The 10,376-nt window shown below is 38.1% G+C and overlaps 1 protein-coding gene across 1 annotated transcript in view; it reads right to left on the reverse strand.

Annotated features, from left to right (window-relative positions):
* Positions 1-308: 308 nt before the first annotated feature.
* Positions 309-10,376, reverse strand: part of Man1a2 (mannosidase alpha class 1A member 2) — a 123,482-nt gene continuing 113,414 nt past the window's right edge. The window contains exon 13 of the mRNA XM_005357099.3: positions 309-2,617. Coding sequence (XP_005357156.1) covers positions 2,485-2,617 — 133 coding nt within the window. The 3' untranslated portion in view covers positions 309-2,484. The remainder of the gene's footprint in view (positions 2,618-10,376) is intronic.

Genomic DNA, 10,376 nt, shown 5'->3' on the forward strand with positions numbered 1-10,376 from the left:
AATATGGAAGTTAGAGGGTTCAACAATCCCCATTTTTATGTATTGTCTATTCTGCACGATCGTGCCCAACGCAGAGGGTGAAGCAGAGGCACTAGTGAGTAAGCATTGTTGGATTCCTTTCCAATTTTATAAACACAATGAGTATGGGGCCTGAGTATTGAGGTCTACAAAATGTCAAGGGTATGAAGGATGGAAGAAGACACACGTTTAAAAAGTAAGCAAGAAAGTAAGCAAAATATGGGATAATGCTAGATTTTGGAAAAATATCTTTAAAATCCATTAACAAAATACAACATGACACTGGCAAGTCATTTACACCTGACTTTAATGCCTTTGGTATTCAGAGAAGAAAAAGCATTGTCGTAAGCTCGAGTTCTCATCACAAAGTCGGGGTGTTAAAATGACAGTCTTCAGATCTTCACACGAACCATGCCCTGCTCACACCCACGCCTTCTCTTATGCTCTAGGCTCATGTGAACGACAAGAGCACTGGGTGGGGGTGGGAGATGCTGTTTTGTCTCCTCTGAGAATTCCTGGGGAACCAAGATGGCGCCTTCACTGCACTGACGTGAACAAAGTGAAAGACGGTTGGTGCCCTGCTTGCTGCTCTGGTCTCTGCCACCTCCAGCTTTTCACTTTATCTTGACTTGTGAGTGGACTTGTGCTGTTTTCAGAAGGCTCACTTTTTTCTCTCCTGAGAACCAAAACCTTCTCTTTCTCTTTAGAGTAATGGCGATCTACCTTTCTCATTTACACTTTAAAAATTTCAAGCAGGAAAAGATATCACAATTTTGAAATGTGCTAGAACTAGCTCTCTCCATGTTGTCCTCTATGAATACTGAACAGGTGTGAGGGGGCAAGCTTATGCAGCACTGGCTGAACTCTGACGACCAGATGACTTACAGTGTAAGACGGTCACCCTTATATGTCTGATTATATTGACTTTTCCCACAATTTCAGTCTGCTATATGCTAGTAGAGAGCTAAAAAGAAAAGCTACCAACCAAGGAAATAAGCTTTCAAAATTCCAAAGCAGAGCGCATAAACAAACTGTTCCATCAAATATTCAAAATCAGAGCAAATATTAGATTATAGTGTTCTCAAGTTCTATTATCATCAAAAAATGATGTCTGTACTAAATGAAAAGGAGGGAGGGTGTCTTGTATTGTCATAGAAATTCAGGGGACAAAAATTTCATAAGCATTAATATTTACCTTATAGTTTTTGATAAAATTTTACTTTTTTGCCAAAGTATTAAGCAATAACAACAAAAAAAAAAAAAACACAGTATCTGTAAGTTCCTTAGGTTTATGCCAGTTTTAGTGAGTATGATTAATTATATCACACAGTTGCCACTGGAGATTATTTTGAAACTATTCTATTAGTTCTTTGGATATATAATATTCTTGGAAAAACTTAAAAACATAAAATCTTTGTGAGTAGCTCACACATGTGAGGTAATTGAGGGAAGTTGAGATGTCTGCTTCTGCTTTAGTGCGTTGTGAAAGCGACTCAGCTTGTTCTAGCAAAGGCAGAGTGCATGACAGTTAGAGTGAATTCTGCCAAGTCACAGAAAGCTGTGAGGTGAACAACTCTACTAACTGCGGTACGTGATTAAAGCAGGTTTCTCTGCTTGATAGACTTGCTGGTTCAGAATAATAATTTCCTACCAACAAAATCAAGGATTCTTGAGAACAGGTTTCAAGGCAACAAACTGGCACCTTCCCCACCTTCTGCATGCTACCCATACTAGCGTGAGCTACATGCACACTCCCACACTCGGGCTCATAAGCAGCAGTTATGATAAATACCAGTTTCATCATACCATATGGAGACAAGAGACTTGAAAAGTATTCTTCATGAGGTTATACCCCCCAGAGAAAAACTAAATCTAAACAGATTTCAATGAACTATGTTGGGAGTGAAATGATTACCAGTCCAGTAAAAATCCAATGGGGAGCTTGACTATTCAGACAGGGACAGTATCTGTTTCTTCTCCAAGTCTTCTTCTACTGATGTAATTACACTGTTCCTTTGTTCTTGTTCACTCCAGTGTGTCCCATTATTTACTAAAGTGGAGGAAAGGGGTTAAGCAATGTGTAATATTTGATTTGAAAGCTGCTCCATGGTGGGAGGAAAGAAAGGTATAGTTGGTTCCAAAAGCCATCTCTAACTCCTGGAAGGTGTTCTATGTTCTTGGCTTGCACTAACGATACAGAATAAGACATTGTTTCTCATGTGGCCATCTCATTAAGAGTCAAAGCACATCAGGCCTCTGTCCTACATGTACCAGAACATGTTTTGGTCAGGTATAAAATGGAATAATTTCAAAGTTGATGTATCTACAAGTGAAAAGTCTTGAAGGGGAGAGTTTCATCCGGCATGGTGACGTAGAGGTCCAGGTTTTCAAAGCCGCCTCTCCAGACAACGTCTGTAGTGGTCCATGTAAACAAAACACAGGTAAGAATGGTCCTCCTGGAGCTGTTCATCGAACAGCAGGATTACCTGAAAGAGTGCTGTTGGCTAAACGTAACACGGGCAGAGGGTGAGCCTCTGTGTTAAACACCCAGTGGTCTAAAGGTAGAAGGTCATCGCCAGAGAACAGTAGGTACAAGTATCTAAAACAAAAGGGAGAGGAGAGAACATCAGTCAGAACTCAGCAAGAACTCAAGTGGGCTCACTGGTGACTGCAGAGAAAGCCAGGAGCTGATTCTGAGCGGTGCTGATGAAGATGCACAATTTGACTTCTGAAATAAGTTTCTTAAAAAATCTCACATACCTGTCCAAAGCTTTAAGAACAGCATAAGACAAAAACTTCATATATTTCAGATATTCTTTTAAAAAGCACACATAATATCAACTGTAAGTTTTGGAAACTCAGAGACTCATAAGAGATCTAAAGATCCTATTTATTAGCAAATACTGAGGAAAGCTAGCAGCTGTAATGTTACAGCTCTTGGAATGGACAACTATTAACTAGGTCTCAGAAGCACTGCCTATTGATAAGGAGTATGAAGGCCAATAGGAGCCCAAGGGCTCTGTGACTCCATGCCACGAGTCACCTGGACACCAAACAGGAATCAATAACAATTTTTTGGTTTGCTTGTTTGTTTTTTCAAGACAGGGATTCTCAGTGTAGCCCTGGCTGTTGTGAAACTATCTCTGTAGACTAGGGTGGCCTCCTTGGCTGTCCTAGAATTAGTTCCATAGACCAGGCTGGCCTTGAACTCACAGAGATCCACCTGCCTCTGCCTCACGAGTGCTGCGATTAAAGATGAGTGCCACCATCACCTGGTGTACCACAATGATTCTTACCTTCAATATGGTCAGGAAAATTCCAATTTGAATCCTATTAAAGGTCATCAAAGTATACATAAAAATCTATAGGGTCAGGGATTGGATTATATCTCAGTTATATAACACCTGCCTAGCACGAGCAATGCCTTGGGTTCCATTTGTTGCACCATAAACACACAGAAAGACAGACACATACTTCACAAAGTAAGAAAACCTGGGATCTACCTCTTGCTGTTAGTGACTGGCATCACTTTACAAAGCCCCAGTGATTTTTTTTAAGTACATTGCTATCTCTTTAAGTTACTATTACAGTTCTAGATGACAGCAAAAATATAGTTCAGATAAAGGGATGACATATTGCCTTACACACTAAGAAGCTGGAACACACTTTCTATCTCACTCTTGGTCCTCCATCTCTAGACCTGCTAGACTCATCAGGCTCTCAACAGAGAAGCTGCAACACACCTGGATGGACACAGCAGGGGGCTCTGTACAGCTTTTCCAAGTGGGAGACTGCAGTCCCAGTGTGGGGCTCCCGTGTCCCTGGTACAGCATTACAAGTGAAAGGAAAGGGAGAATTGGACTAGACATGCAAGGAAGAAGATCATCTGAAGACGGGGCAAAGGTAGTGCATCATTCTGTGCGCTTTGTCATCTTGACATCTTCTTTGGTGAGATACCGATTTTAAAATTTCACCCAATTTTTAGCTGGAATGCCTGTTCTCTCGCTAAGTTCCCAGAATTCCTCATGCTGTAGACAGTAGTCTATTATCAGTTGTTTGCTTTATAAAGATTATCATCCTAGTGTGTACCTTTTCTTCACCCCGCCCCCCACTCTGAGACAGAGTCTCTCTAATACTTCTGGCTGGTCTCAAACTCACAAAGACCTGTTGACAGAAGGTTTCTGTCCTGTTCAAGGCCCACAGCCACTCAGCCCCAAAGAAACACACAGAGTCCTACATTAATAATAAACTGGTTGGCCTATTAGCTCAGGCTTCTTATTAATTAATTCTTACATCTTAAATTAGCCCATTATTCCTGTCTATGTTAGTCATGTGGCTTGGTACCTTTTATCAGCAAGGCATTCTCATCTTGTTTTCTATGCATCTGGGTTACGAATGCAGACTGAACCTTTCCTCTTCCCAGAATTCTCCTATTCTGGTGGTCCTGCCTATACTTCCTGCCTAGCTACTGGCCAATCAGCATTTTAATAAAATACAAATAACAAATCTTTACGGGTACAAGACCATTGTCCAACAGCAGAGACCTGCCTGGCTCTGCTTCCCAAGTGCTGGCATTAAAGGCGTGTATGTGCCACTATACTCAGCCTTTTCTTCATGTTCTTAACAGTATCTTTCCAAAAATAACTGCTTTCAATTTTGAGACTATTTTAATGATTTTGCTTCTGCTGTCATATATAAGGAATCTTTGCCTAACTTCAGGTTACAAAGATTTTCCCCCCAGTTTTTTCTTTTTAAAATATACTTTTTGGATTTAAATTTAGGACATGACCCACTATAAATTCATTTATGTATATGAATTAAGAAATCCAAATTTTTCAGTGCAATCTACAATCAATACCACCCTTTCTCATGACTGCCTTTGTGACAATCAGTTTACATACACTGCATCCATGAGCTCTCCATTCTGTACATCAATGAATCTATAGAATACACTGATATCCACCATTTTCAACACTGTAACTTTAATGTTTTCAAGTAAGCTATTATAGGCTTCTATGTTGCAGAATATTTGTTTATCTGTAAAGATGTGTCTACTAGTCAGGTATCTTCTGATTGGTTTAATAAAGAGCTAAATGGCCAATAGGTAGGCAGGAGAGAATAGGTGGGACTTGTAGAATATTATATTAAGAACTGTTACATTTGGTTATGTTCTGGAACATGTTTAACGATATAAAGATGCGTTGCTTTTATTTATGTTATAGTTGTTTAACTCTGTGAACTATGATTCTTTGCCTGTATAAAACACCTGATGGTCTAATAAAGAGCTGAACAGTCAATAGCAAGTTAGGAGAAAGGATAGGCAGGGCTTGCAGGCAAAAAATATAAATAGAAGGGGAAATGACAAGAAAAAAAAGGAGCAAGGAGAGGAAGACATCAGAGGCCAGCCACTCAGCCAGCCATAGAGTAAGAGTAAAAGTAAGATATTCAGAAGCAAGAGAAGGCAGAGGCAAAAGGTAGACAGAATAATTTAAGTTAAGGAAAGCTGGCGAGATGGCTTATCAGTCAAGCTAAGGCTGAGCGTTTATAAGTAAGAATAAGCCTCTATATGTATTATTTAGGTCCTGGGTGGTGGGCCCCCAAAGAGTAGAGAGTAAAAACAGAAAAGAAAAAAAAAACTCAGGGACTTTCAGGCAGAGAGAGAGAAAATGGGAGGAGGAATCTAGGCACATTTTGCCAGAAACTCAGAGAGCAGAAGGTGCAGTACAGGGAGGAAATAGAGCCACATGGCAGAACATAGATTTAAAAATATGGGCTAACTATGTTTTAAGAGTTAGTTGAAAAGGTGGCTAAGGAAAGGCCAAGATTTCATAATTAATAGTAAGTCCCCGAGTTGTTGTTTGCGGGATGGTGATACAAAGATCATCCAACAAGAAAGCTTGCTACATTTGGCACGCCAATGCCACACACCAAGAATTGAGATGTCATGCCAGCTGGTACTGCTGCAGTTGTCATCTGGGCCTTTTCGCTTGCGGGATTCTGGAAAATGGGTTCAGCAAGTTCCTGAGAGCCGAGAGCTAGGGCGGTAAATGCAGCTCCTGGTAATACCTTCAGCATGAGCCTAGGCTCTCAGGGAACTGAGGGGAACAGAGGCAGTCAGCAGAACCATGAGGGGGTAGCCTAGCACTTTATGTTTTGACTTATACTATCAGAGAAGGCTACAGACATGCAAAAAGTCAGGTTCAAACTGAGAAAACCTCTAAACAGATACAATGTTTGAATATGATTAGGTGCTAAAGAAAAAAAAAGATAAATGGGTATAAAAAGTCATAGAAAAATAAATATATAGTTTAAAAATAAAGTCAGGAGAGAGTGAAGTAATATAAAAGGAATTAAGACATGTAAAGATGAAAAATACACAGGGTGTCGGGATTCTGTATGGTGCTTTGTTGAGTTTGAATTTTTTTAAATGCTGATAACAAAATATAGTAGCTGCTGAGAAACACTGGGTTATAAAAATGCTAAATTAAAACAAGCTATATAAGAATGTCTTAACTTCAAAATGGAAGTCAGAAAATATGTGGCAGCAGGGGAAAGGTTTTGCTTTTGTTTCCACAAGAAATAAAAAGCTATAGATTACTTCAAAATTAATGAAGACCAGATTTGATTGGGGGAGACCTACTGAAAATACTGACTAGAGACATAAAGAAGGAAAACCAAGAAAAACTATAAGACAAGTGATGTATAAGCTGATCCCTCTGCATGGGAACAGCTCTGAGACTGAATTAGACATGATAAATCTTGTTGACTACAGAGTCCTCATGATTTTCATATGGCATGGGTAGAGACTTATATTATAGCTTGGTAATGCAGTCAAGACGAACTTATAAAGTTAACAGATACCTTTTACCTGCTCAAACATAAAACAACTTATGCACACTGTACATTCCATACCTGTATTAATGCAAGCATAAATGTTACCTTTAAAAGTTTGTGTGCTTTCAGAAAAAAAGGACCAGACACCAGTGAAAACAATCCCAGGTGATCCAGCCTCTCAAAATGCTTCTGTTGCAGTTTTCTCAAATTCTATAGTTTATATACAGAACAACTTCAAAACTGCTAGCTAAGATGGTCCAGCCTCATACACTACTCCAGCCATGACTTCAGATAAGCTTTACACATTCCCATCACACAAAGACTAAACAAAAAATAATACAGCTAGCTTTCCCAGGACTTGACCATTATTTCAATTTTTCTTAGGGTTCTCTAAAGATGCCATTGCTCCCAGAGAACAGAAAGTAGGCGAGAGAACATGATGTCCAAATTCCCACCCGATGAGGTGGTTGGTTTTTGGTCATTTGGTGGGTTATGGATGTTTGTCATCATTTAGGAGAATTGGTTGTAAATTATTACTTGTCAAGGTCAGGGAAGAAACTAAGCAAGGGAGGTTGAATTCAAGGGTCTCTGTCTGAAAAGAAAGAAGAGGGACTATAGTATATTGATACAAATTTAAGGTTATATTAAAACATACTCTATATGTGTTTCTACTCTTGTTTAAGATATTTTTTGTAAACTGATTCAAATTTAAGGTTATTTTTGTTATATTGTATATATTTTTATATTCTTGTTTAAGGTATTATACCTATGTAGTTCATTTTAAAATATAATGTATAGTTCTAGTCCTTAAATGCTATTATTATAAACTATTTAGAATAAATAAGAAATGCAGGTTAGTAGTTAGTTATCTATAACAATCAAACTTATAATCATGTTGGGTATGTCTCCAAGATTAAACATATCTATTTTAGATAGATAGGTGGTCTTCAAACACTTCAGAGACCTACAGAATATGACATTTAAGGTGTTTTTAATATCATAAGGATTTTCATGACAGTGAGACATGTCTGCACCTGGCAGCACCAATTTACTTCAAAAAAGGACAATGGGCATCAAATAACCTCAGAGTTTGCTTTCAATATGGTAAAGCTAGCCAGCTATCCATCTGGGCAAGAAACTGACCTTGCCTTGACTGCTGACAGCTTGACAGTTTTGACAAACAAGACACAAGAAAAGGCAACTGCCAAACTTTGCCAAGATAAGGTAGGACAATCCTTCAAAAGTCTTGCATCACAGAAAAGTCTGTCAGATATTCTAACCTGTAGGCCAAAGATGGATGCCACAATGCTTCAAGATGTAGAGTTAGCCAGTAAGAGGCTAGAGCTAATGGGCCAGGCAGTGTTTAAACAAATACAGTTTCCATGTAATTATTTCAGGTATAAACTAGCCAGGCGGCCAGGCTGTGGGACATGGCCCACGGCACTCCTTATTACAACAGCAGGACTTCTGGGCAGAGAGAGAACCTGGGAGGAAAAATCTAGACACGATTTCACCAGCAGACTGAGAGCAAGTTGGGTAGGCTGTAATAAGAAGAGGTAACTGAGCCACATGGCAAAACATATATTTTAAAAATGGGTTAGTAAAGTTATAAGAGTTAGTTGGGGAAAAGTCTAAGCTATAGCCACGCTTTCCTAATTAATATTAAGTGTCCGTGTCACTATTTGTGTGTTGGCCGTCCCAATAAAAAAGTACTGTTACACTTCTAATCTCATTTTTTTTCAAACTTTTCTTGGTTTTTTTATATCATTGTAATCAGAAACAGCCTGTCATTTTCTATTTTTTTTTCCTTCTTTTTGATTTTCGAGACAGGGTTTCTCTGTAGCTTTTTTTAGTTCCTGTCCTGGAACTAGTTCTTGTAGACCAGGCTGGCCTCGAACGTCAATTTTTATTTTTTAAAAAAAGGCTATTAGAATTTTGACTAGAGTTTCATATAATCAACACATTAAGTTTGAGGAGAATAAATATCAAGTTTCCAAAGACTTGGACATTCATTTAGGTCTTCCTTCAGCAAAGATTAAAATTTTCAGTGTGTAGTTCTTTAATATTTTACCAATATTTGCCCATTAATATTCTATATCTTTATGCTATTTATAGGTGGTATTAATTTTTAACTTCTTATGGCTCACTGCTAATATATACAATTAATTTGAACACACTGAGCCTGTATCTTCAACCTTGCTAAATTCATTCATTAGTTTTAGTTATTCTTTAGTAAGATCTATAAGATTTTCTATATGGATTATCTCATTCTCTCTTTAAAACTGTCTTATTTCTTCCTTTCTAGTCTGGGTGTCTTTTTGTTTCTTTTTTCCTGTCTGAAAGCACTGACTAACATCTCTGGTACAATGCTAAATAGAAATGAAGAAAGCAGATGTTTTTGTCTTGTTATTGATCTTAGGGGGAACCAAATACTTTTTTTCAATATGATGTTAATTGTTTTTCTTATGTGTTCATTTATCAAACTGAGGAAGTTTTCTTCTATTCCAGGTATTTATTTCTCAAGCTGGCCCTCATTTTACAAAACTAATTTCTAATTTATGCAACCTATTAGCATCTTACATACCAGTTAGCATTATTTCAGTTTCTTTCCTTCATTACCCCAGAATTTACATTTAAAACCACTTCAAATTTTATTTAATAATAGTAAATAACTTGATAATATATTGATAATAGCATATTATATAAAATTAGCTTATGGACAAAATTTTAAATTAAAAACAGGTAAGTGCAAAGACATTACTATAATCAAGTGGTGAACACTCATTTTCCCTATTCATTTTTAAAATCATCTAATAGACCATTAAAAGTAAAGAGATAAACAATGTGCATATCCTAGCAGGATACTAAGTAGCACCACTGGGAAGGAGTGAATCGTTGATAACTGTAACATGAACCACTCTGATAAAATGCCAAATAAAAATATCCCCCTACCATATGATTCAAAGTAATCAGTTTCTAAAACAGGCAATGCACAGTGACAGAAAGCAGAGCTGTTTGGGTGTGGATAGAAGTGATTGCAAAACCAAGGTGGAAATGTATTCTCTACTCTTGGGTCTCACATATCCCTGGGGCTGGGTTTGGAGAAATACACTGTCAGGTGCTCCCCTCAGTGTGTGAGCATTACAGAGGACTAATACAAACTAAAATGGTCAGCAGATAATAGAATTTCATGGGACCACTGTGGAGTATGTGGTTTATCACTGACCAAAAAACATCATTACAGAGAACATGACTAGATTAAATGTGATAGTGATTATCCAGTCTCAAGAATCTAATAAAATGCCAATGAACCACTCACTGAAAATACTTCAATAAAGACTGACAAAATTTAAAGGCAAAGATTTTGTTGATGCCACCTAGTACAATTTGTGTTGTAGCTCCCTCTACTGTAGCAAAAGAGACTGGCAAGGTATTTTGAAGTACATAATTTTGGCCGGGTGATGGTGGCGCACGCCTTTAATCCCAGCACTCGGGAGGCAGAGGCAGGCGGATCTCTGTGAGTT

The sequence above is a fragment of the Microtus ochrogaster genome, chromosome 21, assembly GCF_000317375.1.
Source record: "Microtus ochrogaster isolate Prairie Vole_2 chromosome 21, MicOch1.0, whole genome shotgun sequence".
NCBI lineage: Eukaryota > Metazoa > Chordata > Mammalia > Rodentia > Cricetidae > Microtus > Microtus ochrogaster.